The 25506-nt window shown below is 35.2% G+C and overlaps 1 protein-coding gene and 1 long non-coding RNA gene across 6 annotated transcripts in view; both read right to left on the bottom strand.

Annotated features, from left to right (window-relative positions):
• Positions 1–25506, bottom strand: part of Relch (RAB11 binding and LisH domain, coiled-coil and HEAT repeat containing) — an 85189-nt gene that overhangs the window by 7351 nt on the left and 52332 nt on the right. The window contains exons 18-28 of one of the 5 annotated variants that reach the window (XM_048363349.1): positions 24868–24991; positions 22103–22151; positions 19294–19364; positions 15671–15777; positions 14764–14863; positions 9452–9534; positions 8599–8662; positions 7201–7339; positions 5769–5885; positions 1828–1916; positions 59–129 (exon numbers count right to left, since the gene is read on the bottom strand). In XM_048363349.1, coding sequence (XP_048219306.1) covers positions 59–129; positions 1828–1916; positions 5769–5885; positions 7201–7339; positions 8599–8662; positions 9452–9534; positions 14764–14863; positions 15671–15777; positions 19294–19364; positions 22103–22151; positions 24868–24991 — 1014 coding nt within the window. Of the gene's footprint in view, positions 1–58; positions 130–1827; positions 1917–5768; positions 5886–7200; positions 7340–8598; positions 8663–8868; positions 8958–9451; positions 9535–14763; positions 14864–15670; positions 15778–19293; positions 19374–22102; positions 22152–24867; positions 24992–25506 lie in introns of those variants that run through there. The other 4 variants (XM_048363348.1, XM_048363347.1, XM_048363350.1 and 1 more) reach the window with 4 other exon arrangements.
• On the bottom strand, positions 3739–4600 carry LOC125363987. The gene is made up of 2 exons (XR_007213394.1): positions 4504–4600; positions 3739–4285 (listed from the first exon to the last, which is right to left on the bottom strand). It is a non-coding gene; the product is annotated as an uncharacterized LOC125363987 (long non-coding RNA).

Genomic DNA, 25506 nt, shown 5'->3' with positions numbered 1-25506 from the left:
ATTCAGACAAAGAAATTCAAGTTAATAAGAAGCCTTAAAGAAGAATAAAATGTCTTACCCTTGAGGCTCTTGGACAGTCTTGTTTTCTACTTTTTGTTCACATTCTTTTATCATGGAACTTAAAATAACCTGATTGGAAAAATGATACAGTGAAATCATTGGGTTCTTTTTTTACATTCTGAATTAATTTTTTCTATTTCCCCAAACCAATTTTTCCATCGTGAATTCAATGTTCTGCTGGTTACTTTGTGGAAAGAGTCCTACTAGATTGCTAAAGCAGGTGCACAAATACCTTCCACATCTCTCAATCCAGGGGCTGCAGGTGTAGCTGAGCGGTACAGTGTGTGCTCAGAATGCCGGAGGCACTGGGTTTCATCTCTAGTACTTCCTTCCCTGCCATATTTACTTTGATCTTTTACTAACCTTTTTTTTCTTTCTTTCTTCTTCTTCTTCTTCTTCTTTTTTTTTTTTGCCAGTCCTGGTGGCTTGAATGCAGGCTTGAGCACTTTCCCTGGCTTCCTTTTGCTCAAGGCTTACACTCTACCACTTTAACCACAGCGCCTCTTCTGGCTTTTTCTGTATATGTGGTGCTGAGGAATTGAACTCAGGGCTTCATGTGTACAAGACAAGCACTGTACCACTAGGCCCTATCCCCAGTCCCTCACTAATCTTTTTTTTCTAAACTCAATTCCCATTCTCCCTTAGTTCCCTCTAGCATCTAATGTTAAATCGAAGACTGTTCTTAATTGGTACATTAAAACAAGACAGACACACACTCTCTTTCTCAGTCAGGGTCTGGTTCATGTTCCTTTGACTTGCAAAAAGCAAGTTACTCTATTTTAATGCTCTGAGACTAAGTTCGGCTTTGTGCCTACTGAAATATAACCAGGGATAGGATAGATGTCTAAAACACACTTGGAGTGAGACTGAGGGAGTACTCTTATTGCTAGCAGCCACATCCAAATTGAATGGCCTTCTTGAGTATCCTGTGCTCATACTTTGCGCATAGAAGTTACTGAAGAAATATTTATTGTCTACCTAGACACTGAGGATAAAGAAAATAACACAAACAACATTCCTTCTTTGTGGAACTTTTTTTAATAATGAAAGTATACAATAAACACATGAAATAGGTAACATATACTAAAAGGGGATAAGGACTTGGAAAGAAACAGTAAACGGGTCTAGAAGGCTATGGTGGAGATGTAATTTACATGAAGCTGGTTGTTAGCAGGCAAAACCTGGAAGGGGATGGAGTGCTTTGGACATAGCAGCAAGCCGTGGTGCTGGGAGAGGGGTGTGGTGTGTGTTGGGATGAAGTTTGTTTTATTTAAGAGAGAAGTCAAACGCCATAACAGAAAAGCTGGTAGCAAAAATAGCTTAAAGATATAGAACAAGAAAGAAAGAGAGTCGGGAGGGGAGGAATGGGATCTTATATTAGTAAATATACTAATTAAACATAAGAATAGGAGGTAAACCAGTGAAATGAGTTAATTGCAAGGAAAGATGAAAAATAGAAACTAAATCTATAGAAGTTGTCAGGATACTTATCTTACTGTTATGATTATATAAAGTGAAGAAATGTGCTATCTCTAGAGAATTAAACTGATTCAAAGATGTCAGAGAAGTTGCTCAGGATAGTACTACTAGTAAACACCTCGACAAAAGAAATGGAGCTTGATCGTTATAAACATTAAGTTTCGTGCATCATATACAGGAAGAAGAGAGAGTGTATGGGACACACACACGCACACACACACACACACACACACACACACACACACACACATACACACACACACAGTGCTGATAATCCCAGTAACTCACCTCATGCTCTGGAGAGAGCTGTTCCATGTCAGTCCGTAAACACCTGAGGCCAGGTAAAAAGTGATTTACCATTAAATCTTCTGAAATGACTTCAGGCAGATTGTTAAGGAAATTAAAAAAAACAACAACACAACTCAAACCAGAGTGCACTGGAAAGGGAATAACAAGTAAGGCAGAGTCCTCTTAGGCATGCTTATTACTCAGAGTAAAAGTTGCCTTTATGTAGGCCTTCTCGAGGGGAAACTGTGTACTTTCTCACAAATCTATTTGTGTTGTGGATAACATTTCATAATTATATACAATATAAATGTGTATGAATGAGTGTGGGGGGCCTGAATCCAGGGTCTTGTAGACTAACCATTTGAGTCACATTTTCAATTTGCTGTGCTTTATTTTCAGATGGGTTCTTGTGCTTTATACCTGGGCATAAAGGTAAAAGGACTGTGATCTTTTAACCTCTGGCTTTCTACATAGTTGGGATTATAGATAGGAATGACCATGCTCAGCTTAGATGATGAGGTAGGGTCTTTGCTTAGGCTAACCTTAAACTGTGATCCTCTCCTACTTCATATTTGGGGTTAAATGAATGAGTCATAACTAGGCTGTAAACAAGAAAATCAAACCATGTTATCACATATTTACTATAGGTATGAAAGATAAGAAAATGTTTCCATGACCTTTAAGTTATGAAAAAAATTGATAAAGGAAAATTGCTTAAGACACTGCTATTTAGTTAATACATATGTACAAGAGTGGGAAAATATAAAAAGGTAGAGATATTATATACTCTGCATCAGAAATGTGTCTGAAGCCTCTTCTGTGATAGTCAACTTTCACTATGGTTTATTTTAAAAAGCTCTTTTAACTAGAACCTGCTGATTCAGAGAGAAGATGCTCTATAGCTGAACATGATTATGAAACACAGTTAATAAGGAAAAACAAGTTATCTAAGATATACACCATTTTCCAGGTTTCTTGTTTTAGCTATCATTAAGTTGCTATTGGTCCTTGACTCAATTAGGTAGCCAGGCTTCTGCTATATAAGTTTACTATTATTTATAGTTCTGGGTCATCTTTGGGCTTTAGTTGATTATGCAGTCAGGAAAACACACATTTTTCTTTTTTTTTTTTTTGTCATTGGCCTCCAACTCAGGAGCTAGGCAAATGCCTCTGTTGCTCTACTACTCTGAGTCATAGCACCACTTGTTTTTTCTGATGGTTAATTGGAAATTAGAGTCTCACAGACTTTCCCACCCTGACTGGCATTGAACTGTGATCCTCAGATCTCAGCCTCCTGAGTTGTTAGGATCATGTGTGAGCCACTAGTGCCTGGCTAAACATACCTATTTCTCAAGAAAATAATTCCCTCAGTCACATCCATTCTACACATTCCTCTTGTTCCAGTTGTTACTCATTTAAATATATACTCATTTATTTAATAGCATACCATATTAAAGTGAAAAATGCCACTGAATGAGTTTCCTCATAAAACTGGTTTAGTCAGCCTTTAAAGAATCTCATCAGGAATTTCATTAAGAAAAAAAAGCTGTGCTATACATAACAACTGCCTAGAATATACAGATATAAAAATTGCTCACAAATCTCCTATAATGAGTAACTTATAAATTCACTTTATACATACAATATAGAGGGCTACTATCTATGATAATGTAGTTTGTTTTCTAGATATGGGGAAAGTACCACCAGCATTTAACTGTGAGTGACCTTTGGATCAGCAAAGAGCGAATGAAACATGGCCATCTGCAGGAGAGGAAAGTTACTCTTTTTCTACTCACAGCTGGGGTCTGTCTTTGTCCCATGAAATCATTTAGTCCTACCTGGTATTGGAAAATGTTTCCATCTCACCAGTGAAGGATAGTCAGAAGACTGACTGCTAATAATGATGAGAGGTTTTTGTAAATAGCTCCATTTACAAAAAAGCCAAGTCATTCTGTAAGCTCTGCTTGTGTTTGCTCTATACCATAGCCAGCATGTAACCTTATTTCTAAATAACTGCCCTTTCAGTTACTTGTCAAACTTCTCCAGACGAAACATCTCTAAGTTCCTTTAAATTTGTTTTCAACATGACTTCTTGAATTACTATAATGTCAAATGTTACACATTTTAACTTCTTTGCCACTATTAAAATATGCCAGTGTTGAAGGCAGCTCATGTTCTGATCTCCTCAGAATGCAACGGGACATAGCAACAGACGTAGGCAATGACATTTTATGAATGACCATGCCACTCTTGACTCAAGTGCAAGGTCTGCCTCATGTGGAACTAAGAGATTTGGTGTTTGAATAAGGACTACAGTTAATACAGCCTTCCCTTTTGTCCTACTGATGACTTTTTATTATATTAATTTCAGTAAGAGCCTGTGCATATCAAAATCTGATTTTATTTTTTGTATAGACTTCTATGTTCTTCAGAAACCACTGTCATTCTCATTAGAAAACTTAGTTTTGGGCCGGGGATATGGCCTAGTGGCGAGAGAGCTTGCCTCATATACATGAGGCCCTGGGTTTGATTCCCCAGCACCACATATACAGAAAACGGCCAGAAGTGGCGCTGTGGCTCAAGTGGCAGAGTGCTAGCCTTGAGCAAAAAGGAAGCCAGGAAGCTCAGGCCCTGAGTCCAAGGCCCAAGACTGGCCAAAAAAAGAAAAAAGAAAACTTAGTTTTACAGATTTTTTGACTTTCGTATTTTTCCTTGAGGTATAATCCTTTAGAAACTTTCTATTACATAAAATAGGTTATGTGTGAGGTCTTGCTTAAGTCTTAAGCACAAAAGTTCGCAGGATCTAATAAAAATACTTGTAGTTTGTTTGAATAAAACCTGACATGACAATACTAGTTTTTTGCAAAGGCCATGTCACTTCTCCATTGAAGAATTCTTCCTTGCTAATTCAGAATATCAGTTCCTTTTTCTGCTTCCTCTAATTTTTCTGAGTTGAAAATGCCAACAAGATAAATCAGGAATGATAGTAACTTCTGCTTTTAGTGGAATTAAACTTATACAGGACATGGAGAGTGGAGTTATAAAATCATTAGAATATAGTATCTGCCCACTTTATAATGTGCACTATAAAAACATGCCTTCTATCATCAATATGAATAGATCACTTGTACTAGAGTCCAAAGATAAAATGCATTCAATAATGCATCCTATTGACCTTCTAACAATTCCAAAAGGACAAACACCTCCCCAACAGACCAACCTTTTATTTAATTTTTCCTGAACAAAATAATCTTTCCATTGGTATATGCCATAGGAAAAAAAATCAGTGCCAATGAATGCCAGTGGTATTTTACAATTTACTTATTTAAAATTATTTGTTCATCTTGCTTAGGAGTGTAAGCTGGTAACAATCCTAAATATTAATTGTGAAACACTGCCTTTGTTCTCTGCTTTTTTACTGAGAACCTCTATTATCTTTTCTGCCCTATCATAATTCTCCCATGATGTTGTCCGGCATGGACTTTAGTAGTTCTATTTGACTATCTGGCCCTCCATTCTTTTTACAATCTCTTATTTCCTTTTTCTTGAACTCTTTTGCTTTTTAATAAGAGCCACAAGTTGGAGTTTCACTTTGTCCATTTTCCTTCCTTCTTCTTCTTCTTCTTTTTTACTACACATAAGATAACTAAGTTTCTTTGCTCCAGTCAGTCTTTAACTTTATAGTTAAAACAGAAATCATCACCAATACCTTCAAGACTCAGGTTAATCATTTACAATACAGAGGCAGATATGAGCCTAGGTGATCTTTAAGTTTTTTGACTGTACAATAATCACTGTAGATGATTAGCTACATTGGCTCTGCACTTTTCTATTGAGCTGTAGTTCTCTTTTTTACAATATTATGTAAGTTCTACTTCTCAAACTTTCACAAGTATAAGTTCATTATAAAGGAAGATATACACTTTAACAAAACAGGATACAACAACAGGAAAGTGCACTGTAGGCTTCAAACAGATGGGTAGCAATATCCAGTCTTTTAGAATCCACAATTTGTAAGTTGTTCACTAAGGCTAACTTATGCAAATGTGGTATAACAACTGAAAATAGAAAAAAGAAATTGTTACATTTTATCTCAAACTTGCATACAAAATCTATTTATTTTTACCAAAAACAACATTATATTAATTTGTAAAAATTCCTTTTGAGCCTGGAAGCTTTCAAGAGATCATTCTCATTCTAGGCTTGCATCTTCTCATTAGGAAAGGAAGTATAACAAAATAAGAAGTGATTTGGGATTTAGGAAAAACAATTACATAGCACTATATAATAAAACTACATCAAGTTTGGAAAATGCACATCTGATGTCACTTTATATAATCCAATTCCTCAATTTTAAAAGTGAAAACCAAATGAACACATATAAACAATCTGTACCTTGTGTTATAATTCTTACAAAATTTCTTTACAAAAATATAATCATCTCCAAAAGCTGCAATAATTGGGACTACTGGAGAATGCATTTTTTTTAATACTAGAAACCAAACCGGGATCACAGGTTGAACCTACAGACTTCTCTATAGCATGTGAAATTGCAAACCGCGAAAGTGTTGCAGTACAACGGTGCCAATAAATATGCTTTCTTTGTGTCGGCCGTGAGGCTTGAACTCAAGGCCTAGGTGCTGTTTCTTAGCTTTCTCACTAAGTCACAGCACCAGCTGTGGTTTTCTGGTGAACTGGAGACAGAGTCTCACAGCACTTTGCTGCGCAGGCTGGTTTTGAACAACGACTGTCAGATCAAAGCCTCCTGAGTAGCTAGCTAGGATTACAGGCCCGAGCAATCAGCACTTCCTAGCTTACAGATATGCTTTGGAAGTAAATTCTGTATATTTTGACAATACCCAAGGAAACAGTTGTCATGAGGTTGAGGCGTATGTAAAAGCAATGCTTTTGCAGATAATCATCCTTTTGCAGATAATCATCCATTTGCTTGACAAGCTGACAATGACAACAAAGTGGTACGTGCATGAGACAAATGACATGCTCAGGGGAAGAAATGAGTATTTCCCATAAGAGTGTCTAGAAACATACAGGAATTTCCGGAAATAAACTCTAAACATAAAGATGTAGGACATTTTGAAATGAATAGTTAATAAAGAAATGTTTCTAAAATAATTTTAAGTTTACATTTACTTTTGATATGTTTTACAGCAAGTGGTAGGTAGTATAAGAAACAATTAGCGCAATACCCATCACCTCACAGTCACTAACTTGTTTGAACTGAGGTTGGTTTTTTGTTTTTTTTTTTAAACACAAAAGATAAAAGTACAGAAAGGCTTAACACCTGACAAATCTTGAGATGCTTCTGGCTTTGAAATTACAATTTAGGACAAAAGGTAGAAACCTGGAACTTACACTCATCTCGGAACCGGGGTTCTGCGTTAGGTCCAACTCTACCAAATGTTTTTATGATCTCTGTGTGCAGAGAGTGCTGGTCTTGATACTGAGGATCTTCCAAGAAAGAAGCCAGCTGCATCTTCACTCTTTCTAGCAACTAAAAATTGGATAGTGAACTGTCATTTTGTGGAATATTGAAATAGAGTCAAACAAATTAAAATCTCATGATAGAAATTTGGGGATAATCAAGTACTGATATAGCCTTTTAACTCAGAAAAGATTTCACATTTTTGCTTATGCATGTTAAATTTTCATTTATTTTTCACAAATGTAAATATTCCCTGACAAATTATCCCCTCCTCAATATTTAAGTTGGCAAGCTTCTGATGATTTTGCATCTAAGTTATAATTCTTAAAACAAATCACAGCATAAGTTACTCAATTATTCACCTTCTGAAAGCAATGAGTCACTAATGACTTATAGCTTACTCACATTTCCTTAACAGACATTTTTATTTTAGGATTTAAGAACATGTTGAAATTCTGTGAAGACTGCAAGAACTGCAACATAGTATATTGTCCCCCCCTTTTCGGGGGGTTGCTTCACTAGTGAAATATATAAGAAAAAGTATTACTATAAGTAACAAAAATTATTTTATTATGAAATTGTTATGGCAAATGAATTTTATAGAAATTATTCTTTTTCTAATCTGCATGGATTTTTGTAAAGACATGGTTAACATGTTTAAAAAAGAGTAAGATTCTAATTATTTTGAGAAATTATAGTTAATGTGGTAGATTGAAATAGGACCTAAAAAACTGGAAATAAAACCAGTTTCAAAGTACACCTTTAGGGAGGAAACACTTGGTAACTGTCTGAAGTAGACAAGATGAGGTTTTGCTTAATGATATATGCTGTAATAAAGAGAGCTATGTAACTAAATTAATCTAATTGGTGCTACAGTTTAGCACCAATGATGTAATTATTAGAATACAAATACTCTCTCAATTTGAGAAATTTGAGAATTTGTGTTCCTAATATTATCTGGTGAAGTCTTTAAGTCTATGGAAACTGGCAATCAAAAATTTATGTGGAATGCCTAAAGTCTATTTTATCATAGAAGGCTTTGAAACAAGACTTCATATTGAAAACTGTAATATTCAGCTAGGCTTAAAATACAACATTTATGTAGACTTACATTTTTCACTTGAGAATAGTAAGCATATGGTATATGGAACAGTGAATTAGGATAAGGAAACATCTATAGTAGGGTAGGTAATCTTGCTTTATAATGCCAAATACCTTCCTCTAGTTGATATGAAATAACAAAAAGGTTATAACACCTTGTTTCTAACAGTAGATACGTGTAGAATAACGCGATACAAAGAGATAAATAAACTTCAATTATTTCTTACCTCTCTTTGGATTACTGTTTCCATAATAGTGCCAAAGGCAGGAATTGTTGCAATCCTGACAGAGCTGTTAGAAATGTAAAAAAAAGAAACAAACTGAAACTTTCTTTGCCATTATTAGAAAGGGAGTATTATTAAACTATGTATGAAAGTAAGTATAAGATAAAAATACTGTATTAGTCTCTAGCAATGACAAATTAAAAATTTTAAACAGCAGACCAACAAGAATGCTCAAAAAGACAGGCAGGATAACTTAAGGTCGCAGTCTGTGACACTCACAATTCAGGATCACTGGACAAGGTAACAAGGGCCGGAGCAACCCGCTTGTCAACTAATGCTTCCCTCATGCCTCGAAGAGTCAGCTGTAAACCAGTCAACATGCAATAAAAAATGGTTTGGTAAACTGGAATGAGAACTGGGTTAGCTGTGACTGAGGATGGGCAGGCAGACTCACTGGCCTTTCTTGCTTTAGTCACCCACACGAGACATTAAAAATGTTAAGCCTTTGGTTCATGCCACTACACTTACTGATAACAACTGTTAGTGAGATTAGCAGAGCGCCCTTTCTTGGCTTGGAAGAAATAGTCCATCAGCACTGAGTAGAGTTTGAAAACGTTTAGTGATTATGAAGTTCTAACATATATTGCTTTTATCATATGGCCTCTAAATTAGGCTCATTTTGAAATGTGACTTGAAAAGAATGCAATCCTATACGTGAATAGTAAAATACCAAGTATACTCAATCTAGGATTATTATTTTAAAGAAATTCTTAGTGAATTGAAGAGCTGATGGTTATTTCCTGGCAGGCACATTTTGAAAGGGCTGCTGAATGTACAAGGCAGTGAGAACACTTACATTTCAGGGTCACTGGAGAGAGTAATGAGAGCAGGAACAACCCTCTGAGCTACCAGAGTTTCATTCACCCCCTTCACCAACAGCTGATTGGTCAGCACAGGGGGTATTCACAGGTGATGCATGGAAAGAGCAAACACAGTGTGCCATGGGAAGAAGAAAGAAACAACCAAGAGAAAGAGAGAAAACACAAAAGCAAAACCAAAATTAGAAGCTAAGCAAATATTGCTACTAGAGTGTTTTACAGAGGCAGAGAATGCTTCAGGAGGAAAATAAAAGCTCCAAATAGCCTAGCAGTCCATGAAAAAAAGATTTTCTCAACAATTTGATGGCAGTTTGTCCTTTGTGGTCAAAAGTCTATGCCTTTCCCATGTTGAATCAAAATGAAATGTAAGAAAAATTTCAGTTTTTGAAAAGAAGCTAAAGGGTTGGGGGCATGGCTCAGTTGGTAGAGCTTTGGCCAGCGAGTAAGGTATCGCGTACCCAGTTTGAGTCCCAGACTTGCAACAACAAAATGAAGCTAAAACAAGGACGCATACTGGGTGCTATGATTGAAATTCTCACAGAATGGGATTTTACTATGACCAAAAGGTACAAACTGGATTGTTTTAAAACCAAACTTAAATGGCGAGTAGCTACCATTATGCTATTCAAGATTATTCTATATAAGTAAATGTAAAAACCATAAGGAAAATTCCAAATCTTTAAGTCACCTAGCTTTCTCTTTGAGGTACAAAGGCCTAACACAATGCAATACTCCTGGAGTATTACACATAGGAATCAGCTCTGGGTTCAGGTTCCAGTTCTTCACTTACTAAGGGTATAGTCTTAATTGGTTATATCATAAAATCTCTTGAAACTCAGTTTACCACTCTGAAGATGGGGATACTATCATTTAACTCAAAGGACTCTTGTGTTATTAATTTGTACAGGAAAATGCTATGCAAAATAAAAAGTATATATTTAAGAAACGAGCTTAATTATGATTACAATATATAATTTGTGATAGTTGTCAATAGAAACTCATTAAGATTTTGGTAATTCACCTGTGTTGTTTTTTCTCTAGAAGCTTAATTAAAGTTTAAAATAAATATGAACAGAATTAATCTGTCTCAATCATAAAACAATTCACTAACCAATTATAATTTACAAAATAAAGAAGTAAGCATTTTATTTTTATGAATCTTAGCAAATTCTGAGTGAACATATATGGGTAACCCACTTTTCTACTTCACAATTAATTTTAAATCTTTATCTGTTCACCTATTACTGGAACTTTCATCTTCCCAGAAGATGAAAGATTATGGAATTTTTAGTAATAAAAATCTGTCCTCATGTGCATATGCTGATAATACTCATATAACAGAGATAAAATAACTTACTTTATAAGTGAAGATACTAATTTTTGCAATTCTAAACTGACTTAGTTTCACATTTGTTTAGTATTCTGAAATAACTTTTATAAAACCATAGATATTTAGGCTAGAATCAAATGAAAACAGAGCTTTTGTCATTACCTTAAATGTTAACAGATGTCAGGTAGACAGAAACAAGACAACGAAGCTCAAATATGTGAAACTCTCTTCTCTGTATTGCCTTATCTATTGCCTAGCTTATATTTGACTCTCATGCTCACAAAAAGCATTGAAAAGAAGGCAATATAGGTACAAGTTAACTTTCTTTTTCTGCCAGTCCTGGGGCTTGAACTCAGGGCCTAGGTTCTGTTCTTGAGTTTCTTTCTCTGTGCTCAAGGCTAACGCTCTACCACTTGAGCCACAGTATCACTTCCAGCTTTTTCTTAGTAGTTTATTAGTGATAAGTCTTGTGAACTTTCCTGCCTGGGCTGGCTTGGAACTGTGATCCTCAGCACTTAGCCTCCTGAGTAGCTAGGATTGCAGGCACAAAGTTAACTTTATTGCTCTTGGATATATGTACATATGTACATATATATACATATATATTTATTTATTTTTGTCGTTCATAGGGCTTAAACTCAGGGCCTGGGCCCTGTCCCTGAGCATTTTCACAAGGCTAGTGTTCTACCACTTTGAGCCACAGCACCACTTCCTTGCTCTTGGATTTTTAAGTTCAATATCTTTAATTAGCCTACAAACTCAGAAAGTAAATTTAAGAACCATTAATTATTATGTACTTTCTATTCATCATTTGATCTTTATACCTGACAAGGTATACCAATACAAGTCAAGGTATACCAATACAAGTATCTTAGCAGATGAAGAAACGGAGGATTGAAGAAGTAATTTGTCCAGAGTTTAGAGCCAATAAGTAGAACAACTAGGAAATGGACTCAGTGTTGTCAGGCTTCCTGCCCATGGCATTCTCTGAGTTGTAGTCTAATGTTACAGGCTCAATTTCCTCATGACTGATACAAGAAAATGACATGAAATACTTTCCTATATCTCTTTGGAAATCTATAATGTCCTACCTTATTTTGCTACTGCAAAAGACAAGATATAGACCCTTGTTCATTTCTTTTCTTTTTTAGGTCTGAAACTGGGACTTGAATTTGCTATCTGAGTCTTTAGCTCACTGGCTAGAGCTCTACTGACTGAGCCATGCCTCTAACCCCACAGCCTCCTGTTTAATGATGTAAACAATATAACCAACTGCATTTCTTTTTGTCCACCAACTAAAAGCTAAATTAAGCCTGTTCAATTTAAGTGGTTCATATTAGGTTACTAGTATACCTATTTCTTACTTCTCAATAACATTTGGCCTCATATTTTAAAAATAAGGTTTTTTTTTTTTTTTTTGGCCAGTCCTGGGCCTTGGACTCAGGGCCTGAGCACTGTCCCTGGCTTCTTCCCGCTCAAGGCTAGCACTCTGCCACCTGAGCCACAGCGCCACTTCTGGCCGTTTTCTGTATATGTGGTGCTGGGGAATCGAACCTAGGGCCTCGTGTATCCGAGGCAGGCACTCTTGCCGCTAGGCTATATCCCCAGCCCAAAATAAGGTTATTTTAAGCACCCTAATTTTTGTTTTTATTTTAGAGTCACTCATCTTAAGGGAAAGAAGGAATAATTCTGAATTATAAACCATAATGTAAAAAGAAATCTATGAACTATATTTACTTTTTATTATAATTTTGTTAAAAATAGGGCTAATGAAAAGATAGAAACTTTTAATTTTTTCCTACAGATAAAATAACCTGGGGCTTGGAATGTGGCTTAGTGGTACAGTGTTTGCCTAGCATGCATGAAGCCCTGGGTTCCATTCCTCAGTATTACATAAACAGAAAAAGCTGAAGTGGAATTATGCTTCAGGCAGTTAGAGCACTAGCCTTGAGCAGAGAAAGGTGTAGGGACAGAGCCCAGGCCCTAAGTTCAAGCCCTAGGACTGGCAAAAGGGAAAACAAAATCATGAGTTTGTCAAAAAAGTTACAAATAAAATAGAAAAAAATAATGAAATAGTCTCAAATCAGACTCAAACTTCATAATCACCATGACAGGACACGGGTATAGTTAGTTTGCAAACCAGCACTGACAGCAAACAGGAAACTCAAACCAGACAAAGTTATGTAAAGGAAACAAGACAGAAAAACAAAAACAAATAAGAAAAGGGGCATCTGTCATTAAATTTATGTAAACTGCTGGGCCCCAGTGGCTCACGCCTGTAATCCTAGCTACTAAGGAGGCTGAGATCTGAGGATCAAGGTTCAAAGCCAGCCGGGGCAGGAAAGTCTATGAGACTCTTGTCTCCAATTAACCACCAGAAAACTCCAAGTGGTGTTGTGACTCAAAGTAGTAGAGCACTAGCTTTGAGCTGAAGAGCTCAGGGACAGTGACAACTCCCAGAGTTCAAGCCTTATGACTGACAAAAAAAAATTACGTAAATTATTTTTACTATATGGTGTGACCGTCCAGTACATACAACTCAGGGTTTAAGACAAATTGATTGTATGGTCTTAGAGTAAAATCCCACCAAAAGAATGTATTTAAAAAACGGTTCCTTACTTAAAAAGATTAATTTTTCCTTTGAAGAGGATAATGAAAAAAGACATCATTCATGGTAATGTCTTCTTTTCAGCACAATGAATATCCAAAATTATTTATGCAAAGGAGGAACTTGTAGTAGATTAAAAAACAAAACACCAACTTATTTTGGCATTCACCTTAACACAGAGTCCTATTTATATTTATAATATTTGAGGGAGTAGTGTGGAAAGAGGATTTTTAGCTTTCTGGTAACAATGGAATTTTCTTTAGATTCAATGAGCCAAATTTATACATTAAAAATCTTTAAAAGGCAAATATTTTTATATAACTCTCCTATTTTTCCAATTGCAATGTAACATATTGTGGAGAAATTCTGGAATTTACAAAGTTTGAATTCAATCTTATGGGAATAAAGCACGTTAAGATGTTTTAATATCACTTGCCTATCAGGGACAATTTTAGGTAAGTATATATTCTCTATTATTTTGTGAACAAATAGTTAGGATTAAAAACGATAATGTTGACATTTGTTAAAAGCTCTGCACTTTTTAAAGAGATTTGCAAGGGATGATTCATTTAGTGTTAACAAAAAAGAGATGGATACTTTTTGCAATTTGTAGATGAGAAAACTAAGGTATGAAATGTCTCTAGGTGGCAGAGATGGAAACTGAACCCAGGCATTGTGACTGTATGGTAAAACTCCATCAACAAACACTAAACTGAATGCTCCAATTAAAGTTTTTAAAACCTGTGCATTTGAAACTATACAAAGCTATGACATAATTTGCTGATGAGTACAAATGATACATACTTCAATTTTTATAGTTAACCTGGGTAGATAACAGTTTAAGAAAAACTAGATGAATTGTACGAACACTCTCCTTGCTCTTAGAAGTCCATGGCAGTTAATACAAAGAGGTGTTATTCCAGATATCTGGAGATACAGTGAGGGAGGATAGGTATCTGGAATTGCATATAATTAACCTTTAACATTATTAATGTGTCAAGAAACTTGAATAATATTCTGCTATTTTAGCTTAAGTAGTCACTCATCTCAGTAAGTAGAAAAGCATTATCAGACATATTCATATGACATAAAATTAAAGTAAGATTTAAAAGAAAATCTGAGAGACAGACTGAGAAAAATACTGAAGAAACCAACCAGGCTAGTAAACATTCTCAAATATATCAAAACTAAAGTTCTGCCCCATCACACAGTACACAACTAGATAGTGTTCAAGCCAAAAGATATCAACATAATGTGGTATTGTAAAGCCTTATAGAGGCTCCCTGCCTCCCTGCCCCCTCTTTCCAGAAAAGTCACTAGAATCAAACCAACAGAAGCACATGTTGACATACCTCAAACATTCTAGCAGCAGTGCATCTCACAAGTGCTGAAGTATGGACAACACCATACCACAGAACAGTTAGCAGTAACTCATGGTAGGCCGGATTTGCACTAGAAGAAATACCAATGTTGAAACTGAGAGCCACAGTGCCTTAGTGGCGAACTGAAAAACACTAGATATGGGAAATCATGGTAGAACATATGGAACTATACTTCATGGTTCCCCATGTCACACCTAGGATTCTTTTTAAAAAAAAGTAAGCTATTTTATAAAACTATAAACTATATCCAGAAATGATTTTTAACTTCTCTAAACAACTGCAATTAGAACAGAAATTTAACTCTTTATAATGAAAACTAGAATAATAAATAAGTCCTCTGTAGGACTTAGCTTTTGCATCTTAAGGTGGGGAAGCAATACATGTCTTGTTTTTGTCACAAAGTTGTTGGATCAAGTTAGATCAGTTCATTGATGTTTATATGATATCTATGTTGGCTATGAAGCCTATTCAAATGGAAGATAGTATTATTAATAAATACATGTTTGTTTTTGGTAAAGCCAAAGATAAACTACATTAGCAGCCACATAATGTGATTCTGAACAGGACTACATAAATCAAACACAACTCAAGGAGTCTATGGAACAGGTTTTCAGTTACAGCTTCTTTATCACCTCTAGGAAACCTAATACTTGTATCTCATTTCATTAAAAAAAAACAAAACATCAGCTTTAAGGAAAATATGCCCGTACTCTATCCCACTTAGAAATTACAATATATTGATTAAAAGTTATCAAGAATATTATGATTTGGAGCCCAAATAATAAGCAAAACCAAGAAACAGAAAAAACCCAAAACAACCCCCACCCCAAACCCTCATGTGTGAAAAATATAATTGTGTGTAATTAGTCTTTTTTACCCCAGTTCCACAAAAGAAGCTTTCAGGCTATCAAGAGGAGCGTGAGATAATGAGAGTAGTGTCATTACATCTTCTAAGAATCCAACTAGCAGTTTTCGGTCTTCTTCCTACAGAGTAAAAATAATTATAATGAATTTCCAAGTAATCAAGTAGAACTCAGTACCATAATTACCTATCTATAATTAGAAAATGATATCAAGGAAAGAAAAATACCCTAGTTAGAAAACTAATTTAATTGAAGATATTTATTAAGCATATCAATGATCACAATGGTATGAGGAAAGATTTCCCATCTTTTACTTAGATCTATTCTGTCCAATATGATGGGCATTAGCTACATGTGATTGTTTAAATTAAATAAAAAGTGAAGCAAAGTAAGAGTTCTCTAGTCAATAGCTATAATACTTTGTTAAAATTCCCATAAATTTTGGTTCTACACAGTTAAATACAAACAAGTAAACATTATCTTCCTAATTCCCAAGAAATTATCTTTACAACATCCTAGTGGTAAAAAAAAACATATACTTGCTAAACAGACTATTGATATTTCTTGATTAAAAATAACCCTGCATTTTCCAAACCTTCTTTCATGAGCCATTATTACCTTTAAAATTAGAATTAAGTATTTTTATTATGAAAAAAGAAAAATGATTTTATTTTAATTAATTAATTAATTGTTCTAGTCTTGGGGTTTGAACTCAAGTGTTGTCCCTGAATTTTTTTTTGCTCAAAGCGAGCACTCCATACCACTTAAGCCATAGCACCACTTCCGGCTTTTTGGTAGTTAATTGGAGATAGGAGTCCCATGGATTTTTCTGCTTGGGCTCAGATCTCAGGTTCCTGAGTAACTAAGACTAAAAGTGTAAGCCACTGGCGCCAAACTAGGATTTTTTTTTTTTAAAATCATGCTTAGTTATCTTGAATGCATATGGAAAGGAAACTGGACGTTATTGTTATTATTATTATTTTTGCCAGTCCTGAGGCTCGAACTCAGGGCCTGAACACTATCTGTGGCTTCTTTTTGCTCAAGGCTAGCACTCTACCACTTCTGTTTATGTGGTGCTGAGGAATCGAACCCAGGGCTTCATGCATGCTAGGCAAGCACTCTACCACTAAGCCACACTCCCAGCTCCGGAAACGGTACGTTATATCAGGAAAATAATACTATGTTACAATCAAGTCAAAAGTATAAATATTAACAATTAATTACTACTGACTATACCAAGACATCCCTGAAGACAATCATATTACTGCCCAGTATTTTTCTGCCTTGGTCATTTATGAATGAGGTTGAGATAAAGGACTGACAAAATAGTGAAATAAGTTGAAAAGAGGAAGGATGCAGCAGATTTACAACATGGCGGTCAACACAGTAAAAAGACATTGGCAGTGACCACGAAGCATCAAGGCCAGGTTGGACACAAATGTCATCCTTTGTTAGTGCCCTGTAAGCCTGATGGAATACACATGTTTGGAAGACAAAATATGAGGCCGAAAAAAGCTATAAGATAGATTTCTCGATGAGTATGGATTCTTGGGTTTTGAACACTTACAATAATCTTACTTCCCATTTTTTAAAACTTCAAAACTAGTGCTTATAAGATTTGAGCATTGAATTCAGAGTCTTGTAAATTACTATAGGAAAGTGCTCTACCATTGAGTTACATCCACAGACATAAAGATAGTTTTTGTTACAAATAGTGCTAAGATTTATCCTAACAAAAAATGGTGTTTAGCAAGAAAAACTGAAACTGTTTTGTGCTCTCTTAAATAAGTAACAGTGATAGTCTATAATACTACCTGAGTTTACCAAGTATTTTGTAATATGCTATAAAATTCTTATCTTTAAAAAATACAAATATGGGGGCTGGGAATATGGCCTAGTGGTAGAGTACTTGCCTCATATACATGAAGCCCTGGGTTCAATTCCTCAGCACTAGAAGTAGCACCATGGCTCAAATGGTAGAGTGCTAGCCTTGCGCAAAGAGAAGCCAGGGAGAGTGCTCAGCGCCCCCGCCCCCCGCCCCCCAATACAAGTATGCTGAGATAAGATACAAGTTCTTATCTCTTTAAAAACACATCCAGTATTCATAGGACTTAAAAGACATGTCCTTACTTATTTATTCTGCAAATCTATCCTAAGAATTGACTATAAGTCTTATACCTGTACTTTCCCCTGCTTTAAAATAGTATTTACGTCAGACTTAGCTGGAACTGCTTCCATAAAATTAAAGATAAGAGAATGGTATAAATGCTCATATGTGCCTGCTCCTATAGTAGGACTTTATATTATTGATCTCCATAGCTCTAAGAATACCAGAGACAATATACAACTCTATATGCAGTTTGTGTGCATTGTATTATGAGGTAGACTTTGAAATGCATGTAGATAAGTTTAATACTGTGTGACTTTAATAATGATAAAAATTTCCACTTGTTAATATGATGCTACAGAATTGTATTTAAATACTGTAAGATTACTTTTTTTTTAAAATAGATTTTTTTTTTTCCCAGAGCTGAGGACCGAACTCAGGGCCTTGCGCTCGCCAGGCAGGTGCTCTCCTGTTGAGCTAAATCCCCAGCCCCTACTCTTTTTTTAAAGGAGGATATAGTAAATATGAATTGATGCATTTTGAACCCAAAGGATAAAAGAAGTTAGACAAAAAGAAGTGAGTAAAACTTCAAGAAATCACTAGAAAAAGAGTTCCTTCTTCATTTAAATTTTAAAAATGTTTTAGTAAGAGTCTATTATGTTCAAATTACTGTAGGGAATGCCTCACACTCAAAACTGACTAATACACCTTGTTATTTACTTAAAATGAAGTAGAATTAAGTAGAATAATGGTGCACTACACTGGTGGCAACCAAAAATGAACCTCACTTCCGGGTACACATATGACTTATCTAATACACTATTGAAGTGACGGTTAATTCCAGGCCTACCCCTCAAGTCTAGTATTTTGGGAATCACAAGTCACCAGGTATCAAGTCTGGTTTTGGTGATGCATAGGTCATTGAGAGAGGGAAGCCTGGTGATTACATGGACTTAGAGCTCAGCCACGTGAAGCTGAAGCCTCATCTTCTGAGCAGATTAATGAAGCAGCACGACTGATCGCCAGCTAGACTATCAGAAGAGAAGTCAGGTAAGCAAACCCCCAATGCAGAACCATGAGCAAATACAATGTTTGTTATAGTTCATTACAAAGTAAGGTTTCGTAGTTTGCATCACCTAATGTGTACTGTCATTTATTCTGAATATTTTTTTTAATCATAAAACACAAAGAAACTGCTAAGGGTAACCTCAATTAACAACACATCTAAATTTACTTATTCTGATATTTCACTCAGAACCTTACTGTTCAAATATTCTCCATTATACATAAGTTAGAGAAGAATTACCATATCAATTTTGTTTTTTCTTTTATGCAACAACATCTTCATTTATGTCCTCAAGACCCGGCTCTACAGTGCTCACCTAAGTGGCAGAGCATTTACCTAAGCATGACAGAGGCCATGGATCTGATCCTTAATATTAAAGGAAAAAAGAAAGAAAGAATACACAGTACCAGGTACTTTTGTAAATAGAAGGTGCTTTTATTGGAGAAAAAGAAAACTTCCCTTACCTGAATATAACACGTGAGGACTCCTGTTGCGTAAATGGGGACTGTAGATTTAGTGAGGACCCCATTTCCTGCTGAGGAATCTAAAATTATTAAAATACTTTTAAAAGTCCAAGTATGTTTTAAGTGTAAGAAGAGTAATATGCAATTAAAATGATAAATATTCACATTATTTTGGAAAACCTTGTGATCAAACACATTTTCTGTATTTGCTTTGGTTTTATTTTTGTTGGTTGTAGGGCTTGAACTCTGGCCCTGGGTGCTGTCCCTGAGCTTTCCAGCTCAAGGCTTGCACTCTACCACTTGGGCCACAGTGCCACTTTTGCTTTTCTGGTGGATAATTGGAGATAAGAGTCTCATGAACTGCCCTGCCCTGGCTGGCTTTGAACCTCAATCCTCAGATCTCAGCCTCCTGAGTAGCTAGGATTACAGGCGTGAGCCACCGGTGTTCAGCTTGTATTTGATTTTTTGTTAGAATAAATTTCATTGATTCCTAAAGATCATTAGCAGACACATTAGAGAGATGAGAAAGAAATTTAATAGCTAAATAGATATCAAATTCATATTTCTAAAACCAAACATTTGAGCTTTCTTTGAGCCTCCTAAGTGATTACATAGATATGTCTTCGTAAACTTTTATGCTTACAATTTGTACTGTTTTGGGTCTGGGGATATGGCCTAGTGGCAAGAGCGCTTGACTCGTATACATGAAGCCCACGATTCCCCAGTACCACATATACAGAAAATGGCCAGAAGTGGCGCTGTGGCTCAAGTGGCAGAGTGCTAGCCTTGAGCAAAAAAAAAAAAAAAGAAGCCAGGGACAGTGCTCCGGCCCTGAGTCCAAGGCCCAGGACTGGCAAAAACAAAACAACAACAACAATTTGTACTGTTTTGTTAAAAGTAAAGGAGCTGGATAGAAAGCAGGCTCATAGCTATTTTTATTTAATCTGCTTTCATATATGAGGTTCTCCTTAGTTTTCAGCAGCTGCCCAAATACAGTCATTACTACAGCTGCAGTAATTTCAGCAAGAGAGCACTGATTGTTTTTATGGAGAAAGGAATACTTTGGCTAAACAAAATGGGTCTGGGGAAAAGCCTTAACTCCCAGTGATAGGCTTGCTTCTATAGCATCATAGTTCCAAAACTGATAATGAGGTGACATTAATGGTGTACCAACAATTCTTATTTCCTGATCATTAGGCACTACTTTGAGTGCCTTAGGTTTGCTTCTACATTCATTTTTTTTGTTCTCTATTTCTGTATAGTTTTAAATTATAAAGAAATTAAGTTGAAAAGATTTATTTAACTGCCCCAAAGGAATTTTAGCAAAAAAAGTTTTTATACCTTAATTAGTATTTAAGGTTTATTTTTTTGGTTTAAAAAAAAACAAAACAGATTTTTCTTGGGAGAACTACTGATGTTATGTGAGTATGACGACAACAGACAGGTAAGCTTGATGTGAGGTAAACTCTATGCACAGATATGGATTGTACACAAGAGGATTATCAATCAATTTCCCATCTAAACATGTAAGCATTCACAGCTCACTAATAAATAACAAAGTTATCTAAACATTAACTCAGAACTAATTTGCACTTACAATACCAACAATTCGGCATCCCAAATACCAACCCTTTAAAAAGTTACTAAGATCAACCTTTGGGGAAACATTTATCTAAAAAACAAAACAAAATAAAACACCCTCATCCATGTTTTCAAACTTAAAATAATTTATTTTTTAATTTCCAATTACTGTTGTGGACAGGCAAAAATGTTTTCTAGACCACAAGAGTCAAAATTATTAAGATAGATAAAAAGGTTATCTGACAGGTGCTGGTGGTTCACATGTGTAATCCTAGCTACTCAAGAGGATGAGATCTGAGGATCACAGTTCCAGGCTAGTTTGGGCAGAAAAGGCTATGAGACTCTTATATCCAACTGAGCACTAAAAAAACCAGAAGTGAAGTTGAGGCTCAAAGTAGAAGAGGAGTAACCTTGAGCAAAAAAACCTCAGGGACAGTGCTCAGTCCCTCAGTTCAAGCCCCACAACCAGAAAAACAAGAAAACCTCAACCAATGTTAAGAAGGATGGGAAATAGGGCCCATTACTCTTAACAGTTTATGTAATTTGTTCATAGAAATTAGGAAAACACATAGGGACACAAGATCTACGCACCAACAATATCAGGCCAATGGGGCTGTAACTATTAATACTTTCCACAGTCGAGATGAAAGTATTAATAGAGGGGAGAGCTACTTGTAGTTTCTTTACATCTCATTATTCATTATTGTTCTTAGATGTCATTCTTTCCCTTATATTCCCATGTTTCATTATTTTCCTAAGTTTAAGTTTTTGAAGTTTTATATGGGGAGTTATTATTAATTTGATGATGTTTTACATAATCAATTTTAAGTATCTTGAATATATCACTTCAGAACTCCAAGGATCTAAGTACCTAGTTTAAAAAGCTCAATCTTGGATCAAATTGGTTACAACAAAGGATGATATTTATAATTAAATTGATAGTGATACATATCACTCCTACTACAAGTGAAAAATGCTCGATGTAAACCTAATTTGTAAAACTAGTAACAAAATTCAAGAGCCAAAAGTAAATACAAAAATTAAAAAACCAAAAAAATTCCCAGACTGTAAAAACTATGTTTTACTGTGGTAAAACTAGGAACACCATAATAAAATTTTTGTTTTCAATTTTACTTGCTAGTCTATGTAACTTACATATATTGAATACATTATTTTCTCTGGATAAAGAGATAAAATTGTTTTTCAAAATAGTAATGAGCAAACTTACCTATGTTTTCTTCAGACAGTCTTAAAATCTCCTGGAACTGAGGTTTTACCTAAACAACCCAAAAAGAAAAATTCAAAAGTCTCAAGTCTAATGAATTAATCCAATCAATGATTAAATAAAATAGTTCCTACTACTAGTACTATTTATTACTTGTTTTGCTTTATAGGCTACTGTAATTCTTACGACTATTAGAATAACAGAAGATTTAGGCTATTGAAAACAACACCTTTAAGGATAAAAATAAAATCAGGTCAACAAGTATTTTCTGATTGCCCTTTGATCTTTCCTAAAATAAAATTTCCAAGAGGATTTAAAATGCTTAAAATTACTGTTTCCTAAAACTCAACTTGTTGATAAAAAGGTTAGTTACTCCATATTTATATGTTTTTACATATATATTACTTATATATACTACATATTATAATGTATAACATATACATAGAAGGGTATATGTGCATGTATATAATTATATGCTATAGCAGGATACATATGTACATATTAATTATATAATATACTATATTATTTATTACACTCATCATAGTCTATATAATATATAGATGTGTCTATAATATACTATATTATTTATTACACTCATAGTCTATATAATATATAGATGTGTCTAATTATATACTTATGTATATATTTGTATAATTTACATATATACTTAAGTAGTTAATATATTTAACACTTGCTATATATACTTAAAAGGAAAAGGAGGGTCTGGGAATATGGCCTAGTGGCAAGAGCGCTTGCCTCGTATACCTGAGGCCCTGGGTTCAATTCCCCAGCACCACATATACAGAAAACGGCAGAAGTGGCGTTGTGGCTCAAGTGGCAGAGTGCTAGCCTTGAGCAAAAAGAAGCCAGGGACAGTGCTCAGGCCCTGAGTCCAAGCACCAGCACTGGCAAAAAAAGGAAAAGGAAATTCTATTAGCAGGGTCTTTACAGCTAACATTCACCATGTGATATTCACCTTAATCCTTTACTGTAACTTTTAAGAATTTAAGTAACAAATATAATGTTAGTATTTTAAACTAATGATCAATTTTTTTTTTTTTTGGCCAGTCCTGAGGCTTGGATTCAGGGCCTGAGCACTGTTCCTGGCTTCTTTTTGCTCAAGGCTAGCACTCTAGCTCTTAAGCCACAGTGCCACGTCTGGCTTTTTCTATATATGTGGGGAATCGATCCCAGGGCTTCATTTATACGAGGCAAGCACTTTACCACTAGGCCATATTCCCAGCCCTCAATTTTTTATCTTTAGTGCTAACTACAGATTTCAGACCACTAAAGAAAAACAGTGGGAAGTGTTCAAGTGACTCTCCCACTCCAACTTGCTTTTGTAAAAACCAAACCAAACTAAAACCTAGGTTGTTTAGGACATGTTGAAATTTTTTGCCAATATTTGATAGCAGCAAAATCAAAGTATTTAAGTTAGATGCCAATGAAAAGTATACATTGGTCTTACATTTCCTACAATAATACAAAGATCTAGCTTTTGCTTTCTTCTATAGTCAGGTATATTACTTTACATGTTCAACTTAAACTGAGAGGAAGCCCATTGTTAAAATCTTAAATCAACTAAATTATAGAATCAAACACTGTGAAACAACTGCTCTGTTTCCCTCTTAATCTTTTTTTTTTTTTAAACTGTCCTCATACTGGGTTTCCTCCTGTTCTAGCTCCCTACAAGTGCTGGGATTGCTGATATATGCCATGATGCTGGCCAGCTCACTCAGGTTACGTAAGATGTTTAAAATCTTACTTATTTAGATCACAAATGTTAGCACTTAATAGGGCCGTGAGTCCTCTGAATTTTTCAGGTTCATTTATTTTTTTCTGGTCTTTAAATATGTCAATAACTACAAATTTAATGGTAAAGAAGAGGCACTAAAATTTTTTAGTGAGTACTAGGCTTTAATTCAGGGCTTTATACTCTCAGCTTTCTCTGCTCAAGGCTGGTGCTTGATCACTTGATTCACACCTCCACTTCCCACTTTTTTTTTTTCACGGTTAGTTGGAGATAAAAGTCTCTCAAGATTTGTCTGCCCTGCCTAGCTATGATTACAGGCATGAGCCACAGGCACCACTCTTTAATGTTTCTATTAAATCTAAAGAACAGTATGCTAGTGGTTAGAATTAAGAAATTTGAATTAAAGGACATTCCAATTTTAATACCTAAAACTACTACATAACTTATGTAGGCCAACATAAAATTACATTTTTATATTTTCCTGGTACTGCGGCTTGAAGTCAGTGCCTTTCCTTTTCATTCAACTTTGCTTACCACTGGTATTCTACAACGTGAGCCACACTGAGGTCTGGCTCAAATTATACTTTCGGTAGTAACTGAAATATAAATTCATCTGTGTACATGCTATTCCTAAATTGGTTCCCTTGCAGCAATCTTTGTAAAGTTGCTTTGGTTCCAAAATCACCTCAAGTTTCCACCAAACTCTGTCAAGCAAACAGCTCCATGTAGAACCTGTTGTAGGTGAGGAAATACTGTTCCCCAGCTGATACTTCCTATGGTGAAACCTTGGATATATCTGCAGCAAATAAATCTTTTATTGAATGCTAGGTACATATTACACTCAAAGTGAAATCATCTGAAAAAATAAAGCGGAGTACAGTAACAACTAGAATTTTCTTTAACTATGACAACATTCTATTAAGAATAGAGAGGGTTCAGGCTTATTTTGTCACAGCATTAACATTATTGCATCTCTGTCTCTTGCATATAAGAAATGTGGAATACAAGTTGTTACCTTAGTGTTTGTAAAAATTTTGCCAAAGGTCCGGCAAAGGCGCCAGAAAAATCTGGAAAATTCATGGACACAGGCAGTTGAAGTAACATTAATTTTGCCAACTATTTCTATAAGTTGTGGCAACCTGAAAAGAACGAACAGGCAGGGGGTATACATAAATTACTATTTCCTTGCCAATTTCTGGAACAATGCAATCCAACAAGTTTTACTACTTCATTCTTTGAAAGAAATTGAAATGCTTTGAAAAGATCTTAAGATTACATTCTACTGTATAAATTTAAGATACATTTTAACTGTCAAAAAAATAAACTATTGATAGAACTGAGTAGGGAATTAATGACATTCAAATTCACAGATTCTATATTCACACAATAGCTTGGCTACATGGCATCTATTTAGCCTCTAAAATGAGAAAACTGGATGTAGTTTTAGAACCCGTCACCACTCTGGACAAACAAGGCAGCAGATTGGTCCTTTTGACAAATGAAGAGGCAGCTTTTTCCCAGATCAGTAATTACATGTTCACTGGTAGAAATCTCATCTCCTAGTAAAGTTTACCAGTGATGATGATGATAACTTGTACCTAATAATTGTTTAAAACAATTATTTTAACAAATAGCTATGCCCTCAGTTCCAAGG

Source organism: Perognathus longimembris, chromosome 15, assembly GCF_023159225.1.
Source record: "Perognathus longimembris pacificus isolate PPM17 chromosome 15, ASM2315922v1, whole genome shotgun sequence".
In the NCBI taxonomy this organism is placed as follows: Eukaryota; Metazoa; Chordata; class Mammalia; order Rodentia; family Heteromyidae; genus Perognathus; species Perognathus longimembris.
The sequence above is the reverse complement of the archived record's forward strand: the minus strand, read 5'-3'. Positions and strand labels throughout refer to the sequence as shown.